Below are 17,500 nucleotides of genomic sequence, written 5' to 3'. Positions count from 1 at the left end.
ATGGTGCCATCACAGAAACACAGCTAAAGCAAAGCAATGCGAGTGTGCTCGTCTGTGGGGACACAAATACGCACACAGGAACACTACCTGATCTATCGACCACACGAGGGGACAACTTTATTACAGGCTTGTTTCTATCTGTCTTAACCATAGAAACAACAGTGACAGCAACATCAACAAAAACAGAATGGATCTGTTGCTAGAAGCCTGGGTCTGTACTTTGTCAATGGTAGGTTACTCTTTGGGGAGATTCACCTGTTGCTCACCTCTTGGCCACAGCACAGTAGACTACATTATATTACAGACATTGACCCTTTCTCTTTCAGCTCATTCAGCTCATTCTGTCATGTTTTGTCTTATTTTGTCTTGTCATTTTGCTTTTCCCTCTGTTCGTTTTCCCCCTGCTGGTCTTTTTAGGTTCGTTCCCCTCTTTCTCTCTTCCTCCCTCTCTCTCTTCTCTCTATCGCTCCGTTCCTGCTCCCAGCTGTTCCTATTCCCCTAATCAATCATTTAGTCTTCCCACACCTGTTCCCTATCTTTCCCCCTGATTAGAGTCCCTATTTCTCCCCTTGTTTTCCGTTTCTGCCCTGTCGGATCCTTGTCTATTGTTCACCGTGCTGTGTCTGTGTATCGCCCTGTCGTGTCGTGTTTCCCTCAGATGCTGCGTGGTGAGCAGGTGTCTGAGTCTGCTACGTTCAAGTGCCTTCCCGAGGCAACCTGCAGTTCTTGATCGAGTCTCCAGTCTGTTCTCGTCATTACGAGTGGAATTATGTCTTATGTTTGTAGATTTACTTTACTGGATTAAAGACTCTGTTTTCGCCAAGTCGCTTTTGGGTCCTCATTCACCTGCATGACACATTCACCGTCAAACCACTAACGCATATATGTCTGAGCGCAGCCTAATTACCTTGTTTCTCAAAAGAACAGACATGGAAACAACCAGACATTCACAGCCCAGTAAGCTGTACAACATCAGAAATTCAGACAGATGGGCCCAAAACAGCACAGAAGAATACCAGAAAGCAACTTGTAACCAAAATATTCAAACACTCTTAGATAACTTTCTGGACAGCACATTCACTCACAGTAAAGCAGGCATCAATCTAGCAGTAAAAAACATCAACTATATATACAGGCAAATGGCAAAAGAAGCACAACCAAAACAAAGAAGACCACAGATAAAAACTGGTTTGATGCAGATTGTAAAGTTATAAGGAAAACACTTAGAACACTATCCAACCAAAAGCACAGAGACCCAAATAATGGTGAATTACACCTTCATTACTGTGAGACTTTAAAACTCTATAAACGTAACACTCAGCACCAAAACAGCACAGTACAACAACAAGCAGCTGACACTAACTGAGGAGTCCATAAACACACACAACTTCTGGCAAAATTGGAGAAAAAAAAATCAAAACAAGAAGATTTAGCAATACAAAATGGTGACATGTGGGCCCATTTTAAAACACTATTCAACACCGTTCAAATGGACTCAAATGCAGAACAACGCCAAATGAATGGCAAATTGAATGGGATAGAAAAAGTTATAAAGGACAATCACAACCCATTGGACTCCCAGATTACTGACCAGGAGCTCTATAAGAAACTTCAGGCCCTCAAATTTAAAAAAGCATGCGGACCTGATGGCATCCTAAATGAGATTGTTCAAACTCACTAGTGCAAATTTTCAATTGGCTATAATTAAACTGTTTAATTTGATCCTGAGTGTAGGTTATTTCCCTGACATCTGGAATCAAGGACTCATAACCCCAATCTTTAAGAACGGAGACAAATTTGACCCTAACAATGACAGAGGCATTTGTGTGAACAGTAACCTGGGGAAGGTTTTCTGTAGTATTATAAATGTAAGAGTTCTCAACTTCCTTAATAAGCACAATGTCTTGAGTAAAAGCTAAATTGCATTTATATTGGATTTATACCAAAACATTGTACGATTGATCATATTTACACCATACACACCCTGATAGATAAATATGTCCACCAAAATAATACCAAAATGTACGCTTTCTATACACTTGCTTTATCAACTTCAAAAAAGCATTTGATTCTATTTGGCATACAGAACTGTTCTACAAAGTTATTGAAAGTAGTGTAGGGGGTAAAACATATGACATAATTAAATGTGTGTAGCATTGAAATTGGCAAGAAAATAGCAGAATTCCTTAACCAGGGGCGGGGCCTTCGTCAGGGTTGCAATCTGAGCCCTGCATTCTTCAATATTTACATCAACGAATTGGCCACTATTCTAGAAGAATCCTCAGTCTCCGCAATTCAGAGGTTAAATGCCCACTCTTCGCAGATGATCTATGCCTGCTGTCACCCACAGCACATGGCCTCCAGCAGAGCCTGGACCCGCTAGAGCAGTACTGCCAGAACTGGCCCTGGCAGTAAACCCCAAAAATACTAAAATTATGATTTTTCCAGAGAAGATCCAGATCTCAGGAAATTAGACCAACGTTCTCAATTGGACAACATATATAGAGTACTGCACACACTACAATTACTTAGGTTTAAAAATAAGCTCAACTGGACATCTTAATGAGGCAGTGAATGAACTGAGAGAGAAAGCACACAGGCCATTCTATGCCATTAAAAATACATTCAACTTGAAATACCTATTAAAATTTGGCTAACACTAATTGAATGTGTCATTGAACCAATTGCACTTTATGGCAGCGAGTTGTGGGGTCCACTGCAAAACAAGACTTCACCAAATTGGGCAAACACCCCATTGCAACCCTGCATGCAGAGTTCTGTAGGATTCTTCTACATGTCCAGAGGAAAACAACAAACAATTCATGCAGGGCAGAATTAGGTCAATATCCACTAATAATAATAAAAACATCTAAAATACAGTGACGCCCTCTCCTATCATGACCAAGCCCTGCAATGCCAAGAGCTGTGCAACAAAAGAGTACCTCATCCAGCTGGTCCTGGAGCTGAGTTCACAAACCTGTTCTACTAACACACTGAAGCCTCAGTCCCCTCATCCAGCTGGTCCTGGGGCTGAGTTCACTAACCTGTTCTACTAACACACTGAAGCCTCAGTCCCCTCATCCAGCTGGTCCTGGGGCTGAGTTCACAGACCTGTTCTACTAACACACTGAAGCCTCAGTCCCCTCATCCAGCTGGTCCTGGGGCTGAGTTCACTAACCTGTTCTACTAACACACTGAAGCCTCAGTCCCCTCATCCAGCTGGTCCTGGGGCTGAGTTCACAAACATGTTCTACTAACACACTGAAGCCTCAGTCCCCTCATCCAGCTGGTCCTGGGGCTGAGTTCACTAACCTGTTCTACTAACACACTGAAGCCTCAGTCCCCTCATCCAGCTGGTCCTGGGGCTGAGTTCACAAACCTGTTCTACTAACACACTGAAGCCTCAGTCCCCTCATCCAGCTGGTCCTGGGGCTGAGTTCACTAACCTGTTCTACTAACACACTGAAGCCTCAGTCCCCTCATCCAGCTGGTCCTGGGGCTGAGTTCACTAACCTGTTCTACTAACACACTGAAGCCTCAGGACCAGAACATTCAATCAATCAGAATAAAACAAATTACAACACAGTCAAAATAAAACTACATTGCTTATTGGGAAACACAAATCACGAGCACAAAGCAACATGCAGTGCTATCTGGCACTAAATCGACAGCACGCCGTGGCTAACTATTTGACCATGGTTACTGATCAAAACCTTAGAAAACCCTTGACAAAGTACAGCCTCAGTGAGCACAGCCTTTCCATTGAGAAGGATAGACACAGGAAAACATGGCTCCCTGTAGAGGAAAGGCTGTGCAACCATTGCACCACAGCAGAACCTGAGACAGAGCTGCATTTCCTGACAAAATGTTTAAAAACAATTAGAGAGTGTCATTTCCCCATATTTGAAACCCTTATTCAAGGTTTCAAAGACCTCTCTGATGAGAGTAGGCTACCCGTCCTGTTGGGGGAGGACACGGAGAGCTGTGGGTTGGCAGCGCACTACATTGCTGCCTGCGATAAGATGAGGGACAGTGTCTGACCATTGGTTATCATTCTTACTGTCATGCTAATAAAGCACATTTTTGAGGGAGGGAGGGAGGGAGGGGGAGGGAGGGAGGGAGGGAGGGAGGGAGGGAGGGAGGGAGGGAGGGAGGGAGGGAGTGTGAATTGAATTGAGAGAGCCAGAAAGAGGTAGAGAGTGAGAGAGAGAGAAATAGAGGGAGAGAGTGAGAGAGAGGGGAGAGGGAGAGGGAGAGAAAGAGGGAGATGGGGAGAGGGAGAGGGAGTGAATTGAATTGAGAGACAGAGAGAGAGACAGAGAGTGAGTTGAATTGAGAGAGAGAGAGAGAGAGAGAGAGAGAGAGAGAGAGAGAGAGAGAGAGAGAGAGAGAGAGAGAGAGAGAGAGAGAGAGACAGAGAGTGAGGAGGGTGAAATTCCACAGTGTGCCATCACAGCAGCAATATTTGTGACCTGTTGTCGCAAGAAAAAGGCAACCAGTGAAGAACAAACACCATTGTAAATACAACCCATATTCATGTTTATTTATTTTCCCTTGTGTACTTTAACCATTTGTACATTGTTACAACACTGTATATATATATATATATGTGTGTATTGAATTGAATTGAGAGAGGGAGAGAGAGAGACAGAAGACAGAAAGAGAGAGACAGAAAGAGAGAGAGAGAAAGAGAGAGAGAGAGAGAGAGAGAGAGAGAGAGAGAGAGAGAGAGAGAGAGAGAGAGAGAGAGAGAGAGAGAGAGAGAGAGAGAGAGAGAGAGAGAGAGAGAGAGAGAGAGAGAGAGAGAGAGAGAGAGAGAGAGAGAGAGAGAGAGAGAGAGAGAGAGAGAGAGAGAGAGAGAGAGAGAGAGAGAGAGAGAGAGAGAGGGGGAGAAACAGAGAGAGAGAGAGAGAGAGAGAGAGAGAGGAGGAGGGGAGAAACAGAGAGAGAGAGAGAGAGGGAGGAGGGAGAGACGGAAAGAGAGAGAGAGAGAGAGAGGGGGGGAGAAACAGAGAGAGAGAGAGAGGAGAGAGGGGGAGAAACAGAGAGAGAGAGAGAGAGAGAGAGAGAGAGAGGGGGAGGGGGGGAGAAACAGAGAGAGAGGGAGGGGGGAGAGAGAGAGAGAGAGAGAGAGAGAGGGGAGAAACAGAGAGAGAGAGAGAGAGAGAGAAACAGAGAGAGAGAGAACTAAAGAACAGAGAGAGAGGAGGGAGAGAGAGAGAGGAGAGAGAGGAGAGAGGGGGGGAGAAACAGAGGGAGAGAAACAGAGAGAGAGGAGGGAGAGAGAGAGAGAGAGAGAGAGAGAGAGAACTAAAGAACCCCGGTGATCCACAAGCTCATCAGAGCTTTTTATGTTGCTCTCCATATATTAAACTTCTCTACTGAACAAATAAACCTTGGAGTGGACAAAACCACGCTGCAAACATTCTCTGTTCCTCTCAAGGACAGAAAAATTAGGAATAATCAGGTTTTTACAGGAAGACTCATTGCTGGGTTAGAGTCATTTTTGGTAGGCAAACTTTACTCTGTCTCCAAACGGCCAGGAAAACCGTCTGCTGTAGCATCCCGAAAACAGAGCTTTCAGAACAGACCGTGATAAAATGTTAATGAGTCTTTCTGTAAAAACCTGATTATTCCTCATTTGTTTGTCCCTGAGAGGAACAGAGAATGTGTGCTGCTCCAAGGTTTATCTGTTCAGTAGAGAAGGTAAATACTTCAAATAGGCATGCATTATTACTGAATGGGTTAGAATATCATTCATTCATTTAGTGCATTATCATTAATAGCAAAACAGACATAGTGTATTTCCTTCAGCATGCTTCCATCGACTTGTGTTCCTCTAATGGATGAATTGTGGATCTATGATAATATTTCTATATTATATTATGTATTTCTAAATCTCAAAGATGATCAAGGACCCCCGCTGCTTTGAATGAAAAGAGCCAGAAGGCAGAAGGTCAACGTTTTCCTAACCCCGAGTGTGTCACAGTGCGTAAATAGGGCTGGCTACTGAATTTTGATCAGGAGGAGAGCTAGACGGCTCTACACCGCAGCCCTCCCTCTCATCTCTGTACACATGGCATTAGTGTCGAGCATAAACACATAAAAGGGAAAGATTAAAGCCGGGTGAAGATAAAAGATTTGGGTGGGTTTGACGAGGAGTGACGGGCTTGTGTGTGTTTCTATACAGTTGAAGTCAGAAGTTTACATACACCTTAGCCAAATACATTTAAATTCAGTTTTTCACAATTCCTGTCATTTAATCCTAGTAAAAATGCCCTGTCTTAGGTTAGTTAGGATCACCACTTTATTTTAAGAAAGTGAAATGTCAGAATAATAGTAGAGAGAATGATTTATTTCAGCTTTTATTACTTTCCTCACATTCTCAGTGGGTCAGAAGTTTACATACACTCAATTGCTATTTGGTAGCATTGCCTTTAAATTGTTTAACTTGGGTCAAACGTTTTGGGGAGCCTTCTACAAGCTTCCCACAACAAGTTGGGTGAATTTTGGCCCATTCCTCCTGACAGAGCTGGTGTAACTGAGTCAGGTTTGTAGGCCTCCTTGCTCGCACACGCTTCTTCAGTTCTGCCCACAAATTTTCTGTTGGATTGAGGTCAGGGTTTTGTGATGGCCACTCCAATACCTTGACTTTGTTGTCCTTAAGCCATTTTGCCACAACTTTGGAAGGATGCTTGAGGTCATTGCCCATTTGGAAGACCCATTTGCGACCAAGCTTTAACTTCCTGACTGATGTCTTGAGATGTTGCTTCAATATATCCACGTAATTTTCTCTCCTCATGATGCCATCTATTTTGTGAAGTGCCCCAGTCCCTCCTGCAGCAAAGCACCCCCACAACATGATGCTGCCACCCCCGTACTTCACGGTTGGGATGGTGTTCTTCGGCTTGCAAGTCTCCCCCTTTTCCTCCAAACATAACAATGATCATTATGGCCAAACAGTTCTATTTTTTTTTTATTTTTTTTTATTATTTCTACCCCCTTTTTCGTAGTATTCAATTGTTAGTAGTTACTATCATGTCTCATCGCTACAACTCCCGTACAGGCTCGGGAGTTACAAAGGTCAAGAGCATTAAAACTCGTTTAAGAAGCCGCACTGCTTCTTAACACAGCGCGCATCCAACTCGGAAGCCAGCCGCACTGCTTCTTAACACAGCGCTCATCCAACTCGGAAGCCAGCCGCACTGCTTCTTAACACAGCGCGCATCCAACTCGGAAGCCAGCCGCACTGCTTCTTAACATAGCGCGCATCCAACTCGGAAGCCAACCGCACTGCTTCTTAACACAGCGCACATGCAACTCGGAAGCCAGCCGCACAAATGTGTCGGGGGAAACACCATGCACCTAGTGACCTGGTCAGCGCACACTGCACCCGGCCCGCCACAGGAGTCGTTAGTGCGCGACGAGACAAGGACATCCCTACCGACCAAACCCTCCCGAACCCGGACGACGCTAGGCAAATGTGCGTCGCTCCATGGACCTCCCAGTCGCGGCCGGCTGCGACAGAGCCTGGGCTCGATACCAGAGTCTCTGGTGGCACAGCTAGCACTGTGATGCAGTGCCTTAGACCACTGCACCACCCAGGAGGCTTAAACAGTTCTATTTTTGTTTCATCAGACCAGAGAATATTTGAATAATAAGAAGAAGAATAATAATACTCCCTACTGTAGGGACTCTGGATAAGAGAGTCTGCTAAATGACTCCCTACTGTAGTGGCTCTGGATAAGAGAGTCTGCTAATTGACTCTCTACTGTAGTGTCTCTGGATAAGAGAGTCTGCTAAATGACTCCCTACTGTAGTGGCTCTGGATAAGAGTGTCTGCTAAATGACTCACTACTGTAGTGTCTCTAGATAACAGAGTCTGCTAATTGACTCCCTACTGTAGTGTCTCTAGATAAGAGAGTCTGCTAATTGATTCTCTACTGTAGTGGCTTTGGATAAGAGAGTCTGCTAAATGACTCCCTACTGTAGTGGCTCTGGATAAGACAGTCTGCTAAATGACTCCCTACTGTAGTGGCTCTGGATAAGACAGTCTGCTAAATGACTCCCTACTGTAGTGGCTCTGGATAAGACAGTCTGCTAAATGACTCCCTACTGTAGTGGCTCTGGATAAGACAGTCTGCTAAATGACTCCCTACTGTAGTGGCTTTTGATAAGACAGTCTGCTAAATGACTCATTACTGTTGTGGCTCTGGATAAGACAGTCTGCTAAATGACTCACTACTGTAGTGGCTCTGGATAAGACAGTCTGCTAAATGACTCCCTACTGTAGTGGCTCTGGATAAGACAGTCTGCTAAACGACTCAAATGTAAACGTACATTTGACCTGTAATCTGCATGACATTTGTATATTCTAATTGGCTAACCAACCAAAATAGGCTACTATATAATAAAAATATAGGCTACTGTGAGAGGAGGTAGAGAGAAGTAACCCTCTAGCAGGGGCCGTGCTGTGTGTGTAGGCTACTGTGAGAGGAGGTAGAGAGAGGTAACCCTCTAGCAGGGGCCGTGCTGTGTGTGTAGGCTACTGTGAGAGGAGGTAGAGAGAGGTAACCCTCTAGCAGGGGCCGTGCTGTGTGTGTAGGCTACTGTGAGAGGAGGTAGAGAGAGGTAACCCTCTAGCAGGGGCCGTGCTGTGTGTGTAGGCTACTGTGAGAGGAGGTAGAGAGAGGTAACCCTCTAGCAGGGGCCGTGCTGTGTGTGTAGGCTACTGTGAGAGGAGGTAGAGAGAGGTAACCCTCTAGCAGGGGCCGTGCTGTGTGTGTAGGCTACTGTGAGAGGAGGTAGAGAGAGGTAACCCTCTAGCAGGGGCCGTGCTGTGTGTGTAGGCTACTGTGAGAGGAGGTAGAGAGAGGTAACCCTCTAGCAGGGGCCGTGCTGTGTGAAGGCTACTCTGAGCGTGAGCGTGTGACACAGGAACATGGAGGAGAGAGAGAGAGAAGAGAGACCGCAACAAACCAAGCAGACTCCTGCTATAATACACTAATAGCTGCCATAGCTAGGTTATTTATCATCTAACATGGTTCCATAGTACCTGTCTTGACAACATGAAACCGGGAGAAACTAGTTAAATTAGCTAGCTAGGCTAATTGAGGCAGCATGCACTTTCTCATCCTACAGTTACACGACAACAACAACTCCATTCAGAATATAATGTAGCAGTCTACCTGTTGGCTCTTGGTCGTCACAGCCTATCCTTCTTCTTTAACTTTTAGTTCCATCATTTTAATTCAATCTTCCATTGAATAGATATCTCCTAACTTTTGCCCACACTGAGGCTCTATGACTGTAGCCTAGTGCCGCTTTGATGATTAATGATTGGCCAACAATAACAACAAGCTACACGAGTCACAAAAGCAAAGAGTAGCAGTATAAATCTCTCTCTCTTTCCCTCTACTGCTGCGGTCTCCGGATCTGTACGGGTCCTTCCAGACAAGTCAGTTAAAATGACACATACCCGAGACCCGTGACAATATTTTTGACCCGGATCGGGTCTCGGGTATTCAGGTACAGGTGGATCCTCTAGTTGAAGCTGTCAAATCGGTGAGCAGTTGCTCTTGTGATCATTGTCGTGAAGCCACACCCACCCTGCTCGCGTTGTCGTGAAGCCACACCCACCCTGCTCGCGTTGTCGTGAAGCCACACCCACCCTGCTCGCGTTGTCGTGAAGCCACACCCACCCTGCTCGCGTTGTCGTGAAGCCACACCCACCCTGCTCGCGTTGTCGTGAAGCCACACCCACCCTGCTGAAGCCACACCCACCCTGCGTTGTCGTGAAGCCACACCCACCCTGCTCGCCACACCCACCCTGCTCGCGTTGTCGTGAAGCCACACCCACCCTGCTCGCGTTGTCGTGAAGCCACACCCACCCTGCTCGCGTTGTCGTGAAGCCACACCCACCCTGCTCGCGTTGTCGTGAAGCCACACCCACCCTGCTCGCGTTAGAAGTTCAAAGCGTGAAAAGTTACGGTTATATTGAAATAATGACGCTCAAATTGAAAATCATTAAATAACAAAATGGAGGATTTCTGTCAGCCTAATCGAGTGTTCAAAACTTGTACACAAGGCTGCAATGGGGATTTCTCTTAATGTGACTCTGTGCAGCCAATGTCAATGTCCGCTTTAGGTATAATGTCAGGAGCCGCTTGTGGATTTAACAGCTCTAACGACACCATCAAAACATCAGCTAAAGAGGATCTGATTGAATCAAATGAACCTAAATGTGTTTGACTAGTGTTTTTCTATGTGTACTATGTAACCTGAGGCCTCTGAATGATATTCCTGTATGTGAAAGAATACATACTTATACAGTGTGTGTGCCAAATCCAACATGGCGTCTGTGTTCAGTGCCTCACGTACCTTGAGCTCGCGGAAGAAGATGCTGCTCCGGGCCCATTCCACGATGGAGAACAGCGTCTGGTCGGCCATCTTGCACATAAGGCCGAACGTGTTGAGTTTGTCGTGTTTCCCCCGGCTGGCCTGCTCCTGCTGCAGGTAGGCCAGGATCTTGGTCTGCACCTGGGGCTCGTCAGGTTCGCACTTCAGCAGCTCCACGATGAGCTGTGGGAAGCTGGGCGGCGAGCCCGTCTGGTACACGTCCATGTACGGGTTGTAACCCATGATGGACTCGGGCGAGCTGCTGTACGGGTCCGGGTACTCGGACTTGATGGTGCGGGTGCTCTGGAAGTGGCCGTAGGCCGCCTGGTAGCCCTGGAGGGAACCGGTGTGGGGGGGCATGGCCATGCTGATGGGAGACGTCACGAAGGGGCTGCGATCGTAGTCTGTGTGGGGCAGGGCGGCGTGGTGCGGGAGGCCGTGGTGGCTGAGCGGCAGGCCCTTGGAGGCGGCCTGGTGGATGTTCTGGATGGCCGAGGAGATGGTGAGGTCGGTGGGCACCGCCTGCATCACCTGGGTCATGGACTCGATCTTCAGGCCGTTGGCGCGGATCAGCGCTTTCTTCTGCTGCTTGAGGGCCCGGTCGCGCTTGTACATGGGGCCGAACTTGTTGCGGCCGCCACGCATGCGGTCCGCCCTCACAGCTGACGGTGAGACAGACAGACAGACAGACAGACAGACAGACAGACAGACAGACAGACAGACAGACAGACAGACAGACAGACAGACAGACAGACAGACAGACAGACAGACAGACAGACAGACAGGAAAGGAAAGGAAAGACCGGAGAATGTTAGTGACATCATCACATCTAGTAAGCTGAGTAAGACCACAGCATCGTCTAGTAAACTGACTAGGAACACATTCTCCGGGGATGATTTGCAGCGGGGGGGGGGGGAATAAATGAGCAATTCATAAACGCTATGGCATTCTAGTTAAGCCAGCAGTTTCCAAACCGAGTTCTCTGAGGGCAAATAGGCTCTTGGGCCAGGAGATTGAGACCTATGACCTCATTCATGACTCCCATGCAAGTAATTAAGTAAAAAGTACTTTAAAGTACTTTAAAGTACTACTTAAGTCGTTTTTGGAGTATCTCTACTTTACTTTACTATTTATATATTTTTAAGTACTTTTACTTTTACTCCACTACATTCCTAAAGAAATGATGTACTTTTTACTCCATATATTTATCCTGACACCCAAAAGTACTCGTTACATTTTGAATGCTTAGCAGGATGGGAAAATGTTCAAATTCATGCACTAAGGAATTTTTTATTATTTTCACTTTTACTTTTGATACTTATGTATATTTTAGCAATTACATTTACATGTGATACATTAAATATATTACAAACCAAATACTTTTAGTTTTTTACTCAAGTAGTACTTTACTGGGTGACTTTCACTTTTACTCGAGTCATTTTCTTTTAACTTCGTTATCTAAGTTAACCTTGGTATATTTACTTTTAATCAAGTATGACATTTGGGTACTTTTTCCACCACTAGTCCTATGTGTTCTGGACACGGAACCCAAAACAAACCATTTGCATTGATTAATCATAGAGATAACACAGTTCACCTTTCAACTCGCATCTGGAAAAAAAAACAAACAATGGCAATTATACTTTGTGTTGACCTTTGCACTCTGAGAACTCGGATGCCTCAGAGCAGGGAAATAAAGCCATGTAATAACATGGTAGCTTTTACAAGCATGGCACATTTTGTCACTTGACAGGTCGTAAAACGCTTGTTGCTCATTGATCTGAAAGGAGTGACTTTTATGAAGCTATGTAATAGTAATACGTAGCAGACAACAAGGCAAGTAGTCCTGTCTGTCTGTCTGTCTGTCTGTCTGTCTGTCTGTCTGTCTGTCTGTCTGTCTGTCTGTCTGTCTGTCTGTCTGTCTGTCTGTCTGTCTGTCTGTCTGTCTGTCTGTCTGTCTGTCTGTCTGTCTGTCTGTCTGTCTGTCTGTCTCTCTCTCTCTCTCTCTCTCTCTCTCTCTCTCTCTCTCTCTCTCTCTCTCTCTCTCTCTCTCTCACACACACACACACACACACACACACACACACACACACACACACACACACACACACACACACACACACACACACACACACACACACACACACACACACACACACACACACACACACACACACACACACACACACACCCACACAGGCACCTACACAGACACATAGACACATCTACACACAGACACACCTACACACTGACACACTGACACAGCTACACACAGACACACCTACACACAGACACACCTACACACAGACACACCTACACACAGACACACCTACACACTGACACACAGACACACCTACACACAGACACACCTACACACAGACACACAGATACAGCTACACACAGACACAGCTACACACAGACACACCTACACACTGACACACTGACACACCTACACACAGACACACCTACACACAGACACACAGATACAGCTACAGAAAGACATAGCTACACACAGACACACCTACACACAGACACACAGATACAGCTACAGAAAGACATAGCTACACACAGACACACCTACACACTGACAGACAGAAACTTAAACAACAGACAATGACAAACAGAAGACGAGTACACAAACTTACACACACAGAAACACACACACACCTCCCCATCAGCCACTAAACACAAACATACACACTGACACACAGACACACACAAACACACACAGACACATACACACACACACATGCATGAACGCATGCACGCACACAAACACACATACATACACACACACAGGCACCCACACACCTTCACACTGACACACAGACATAGCTACACACAGACACAGCTACACACAGACACACCTTCACACTGACACACAGACACACCTACACACAGACACACCTTCACACTGACACACAGACGCACAGACACAGCTACACACAGCTACACACAGACACAGCTACACACAGCTACACACAGACACAGCTGCATACAGACACATCTACACACAGCTACACACAGACACAGCTACACACATACACAGCTACACACATACACACCTACACACTGAAAACACCTACACACAGACACACCTACACACAGACACACCTACACACCGGCACACCGACACACTGAGGTATAGGACTGGGGTATAAGACTGGGGTATAGGACTGGTACTGGGGTATAGGACTGGGGTATAGGACTGGGACTGGGGTATAGGACTGGGACTGGGGTATAGGACTGGGACTGGGGCAGGGGTATAGGACTGGGACTGGGGTATAGGACTGGGGCTGGGGTATAGGACTGGGGCTGGGGTATAGGACTGGGGCTGGGGTATAGGACTGGGACTGGAGTATAGGACTGGGGCTGGGGTATAGGACTGGGACTGGGGTATATACCTGGGGTATAGGACCGGGACTGGGGTATAGGACTGGGGCTGGGGTGTAGGACTGGGGCTGGGTTATAGGACTGGGGCTGGAGTATAGGACTGGGACTGGGGCTGGGGTATAGTACTGGGACTGGGGTATAGGACTGGGACTGGGGCTGGGGTATAGTACTGGGACTGGGGTATAGGACTGGGACTGGGGTATAGGACTGGGGTATAGGACTGGTGCTGGGGTATAGGATTGGGACTGGGTTATTGGACTGGGACTGGGGCTGGGTTATAGGACTGGGGCTGGAGTATAGGATTGGTGCTGGGGTATAGGACTGGGACTGGGGTATAGGACTGGGACTGGGGTATGGGACTGGGACTGGGGCTGGGGTATAGGACTGGGGCTGGGGTATAGGATTGGTGCTGGGGTATAGGACTGGGACTGGGGTATAGGACTGGGACTGGAGTATAGGACTGGGGCTGGGTTATAGGACTGGGACTGGAGTATAGGACTGGGGCTGGGGTATAGGACTGGGGCTGGGGTATAGCACTGGGGCTGGGGTATAGGACTGGGACTGGGGTATAGGACTGGGACTGGGGTATAGGACTGGGACTGGGGCAGGGGTATAGGACTGGGACTGGAGTATAGGACTGGGGCTGGGGCATAGGACTGGGACTGGGGTATAGGACTGGGGTATAGGACTGGGACTGGAGAATATGACTGGGACTGGGGTATAGGACTGGGACTGGGGTATAGGACTGGGACTGGGGTATAGGACTGGGACTGGGACTGGGGTATAGGACTGGGACTGGGACTGGGGTATAGGACTGATACTGGAGAATAAGAATGGGACTGGAGTATTGGACTGGGACTGGGGTATAGAACTGGGACTGGGACTGGGGTATAGGACTGGGACTGGGACTGGGGTATAGGACTGGGGCTGGGGTATAGGACTGAGACTGGAGTGTAGGACTGGGACTGGGACTGGGGTATAGGACTGGGGCTGGGGTATAGGACTGGGGCTGGGGTATAGGACTGGGGCTGGGGTATAGGACTGGGGCTGGGGTATAGGACTGGGACTGGGGTATAGGACTGGGACTGGGACTGGGGTATAGGACTGGGACTGGGACTGGGGTATAGGACTGATACTGGAGAATAAGAATGGGACTGGAGTATTGGACTGGGACTGGGGTATAGAACTGGGACTGGGACTGGGGTATAGGACTGGGACTGGGACTGGGGTATAGGACTGGGGCTGGGGTATAGGACTGAGACTGGAGTGTAGGACTGGGACTGGGACTGGGGTATAGGACTGGGGCTGGGGTATAGGACTGGGGCTGGGGTATAGGACTGGGGCTGGGGTATAGGACTGGGACTGGGGTATATTACTGGGACTGGGACTGGGGTATAGGACATGGACTGGAGTATAGGACTGGGACAGTTTACCAGGTTCTACTGTTGGTAACTGGAACAGACAGTTTACCAGGTTCTACTGTTGGTAACTGGAACAGACAGTTTACCAGGTTCTACTGTTGGTAACTGGAACAGACAGTTTACCAGCTTCTACTGTTGGTAACTGGAACAGACAGTTACCAGGTTCTACTGTTGGTAACTGGAACAGACAGTTACCAGGTTCTACTGTTGGTAACTGGAACAGACAGTTTACCAGGTTCTACTGTTGGTAACTGGAACAGACAGTTTACCAGGTTCTACTGTTGGTAACTGGAACAGACAGTTTACCAGGTTCTACTGTTGGTAACTGGAACAGACAGTTACCAGGTTCTACTGTTGGTAACTGGAACAGACAGTTACCAGGTTATTGGATTACAGTAGCAATTTATTATATGTTGGGCAATAAAAGAAGAACAAACAATTCCCACATAGAAACAAAGTGATGGTGTATGGATGATTCATAGTAAAAGCTGGGTTCGTCCAGATAACCAGCAATTTCCAACGTTTGGAAAGAGACGGACGTGAGCTATTAAAATATCTGAAGATATGTGTGTGTGTCCGTGTCACCCCGATATCTGTCAAACATTGTACTGGATGGCGACTTGGTGAAGCCTATTTCACTTCCTCAAAATCCCCAGAATGAATTTAAGATAACTCAAGAAATCTGTAATTAATTTTGAGGTATTTGCCGAGGATGTTTCAGTTGTGTAATTTGACCATCTAATAGATGTCTGATGTGTTGTCTTGTGGAAACAGTCAGAGACGCTGGGCAGGTCTGTCTCACTGTCTATACTATTGGATAGAGGGCAATCACTGGAGCTGTTCCATCCCATGCTAGTGGGTGAATGGACATCGTCAAATGAAAACCCAACCTTCATTTAACCTTTGTGATGCGCAGATGTTTCAAACTCCGTTTTTAGACGAGACTTTATGACCAAAATGATCCTATTTAGACTCAATTCTGACACTGGAACAATAGTTTCTGACTCATATCGATGCCACATCGGTTGTTTTCAAAGGGAGTCAATATTAAACAATTAAAAATAGACTTAACTGCATTTTAATAATTTTTTATAATCCCAAAATGAAGGATTGAATTGAACCGTGTGAATAAATCTATAATATATGTATGTTGTTTTACTGGAAAGCTGTGCCTGGGAGAGCAGGATTCTACCTCGGTGATCTTTACAGGTTGTGGCAACACTCCACCCTGCCTGCCTGCCTGGCTCTGCCCCTGGGCTGGAGTAGACAGAGTGCTGCAGGGCCCCTCCGCCCAGCTGCTGGCATATGAAAACACATCACGCCGTAGTAAAGCTGTAAAATGACAGGCGTAGAGATTCTGCCCTCTGGCCATTCACAATTAATAGTAATTAAAACCACACTCCTGTGGGTTAAGAGGAAAAAGACACACACACACACAACAACAAAAAGAAGTGCTATCTTAAAAACGACTAAAAGTACACGTAGATACGGGATGGTTGTGTAAAGGTGGTTGTTGAATGAGAAAGAGGTCAAGACTGAGTGTCCAGGCAAAATAAAGGTGTTTCAGGGGTAAGACAACACAATGTTGCTTTTCACTTCTCGCCCCATTGGTCTACATGCAGGACGGTAGGATTATTTCTACAGAGTAGGTGTGATTTGGCCCGAATCACTGATACAGGGTCAGATACAGCATTTGTCCATCCCCCTAATCTTTAACTGTCCCTCCCCTTAACCCTAACCTGTCCATCCCCCTAATCTTAACCTGTCCATCCCCCTAATCCTAACCTATCCATCCCCCTAATTCTAACCTTAACATCACCCTAATCCTAACCTGTCCATCCCTCGAGTCCTAACCTTTACATCCCTCGAGTCCTAACCTTTACATCCCCGTAATCCTAACCTTTACATCCCCCTAATCTTAACCTTTACATCCCCCTAATCCTAACCTGTCCATCACCCTAATCCTAACCTTTACATCCCTCGAGCCCTAACCTTTACATCCCCCTAATCCTAAACTTTACATCCCCCTAATCTTAACCTTTACATCCCCCTAATCCTAACCTGTCCATCCCCTTAATCCTAACCTATTCATCCCCCTAATCCTAACCTTTACATCCCCTAATCTTAACCTTTACATCCCCCTAATCCTAACCTGTCCATCCCCTAATCCTAACCTATTCATCCCCCTAATCATAACCTTTACATCCCCCTAATCCTAACCTTTACATCCCCCTTAATCCTAACCCATCCATTCCCCTAATCCTAACCTATCCGTCCCCCTAATCCTA

The 17,500-nt window shown here is 46.6% G+C and overlaps 1 protein-coding gene across 1 annotated transcript in view; it reads right to left on the bottom strand.

Moving 5' to 3' along the window:
* LOC123995551 (nuclear receptor subfamily 5 group A member 2-like) overlaps window positions 1–17,500 on the bottom strand; it is a 94,655-nt gene that overhangs the window by 54,023 nt on the left and 23,132 nt on the right. Inside the window, exon 5 of the mRNA XM_046299189.1 lies at window positions 10,381–11,060. Within this exon, the coding sequence (XP_046155145.1) occupies window positions 10,381–11,060 (680 nt within the window). The remainder of the gene's footprint in view (window positions 1–10,380; window positions 11,061–17,500) is intronic.

Source organism: Oncorhynchus gorbuscha, linkage group LG02, assembly GCF_021184085.1.
Source record: "Oncorhynchus gorbuscha isolate QuinsamMale2020 ecotype Even-year linkage group LG02, OgorEven_v1.0, whole genome shotgun sequence".
NCBI classification, from domain to species: domain Eukaryota; kingdom Metazoa; phylum Chordata; class Actinopteri; order Salmoniformes; family Salmonidae; genus Oncorhynchus; species Oncorhynchus gorbuscha.
This window is presented reverse-complemented; position numbering and strand designations above follow the sequence as displayed.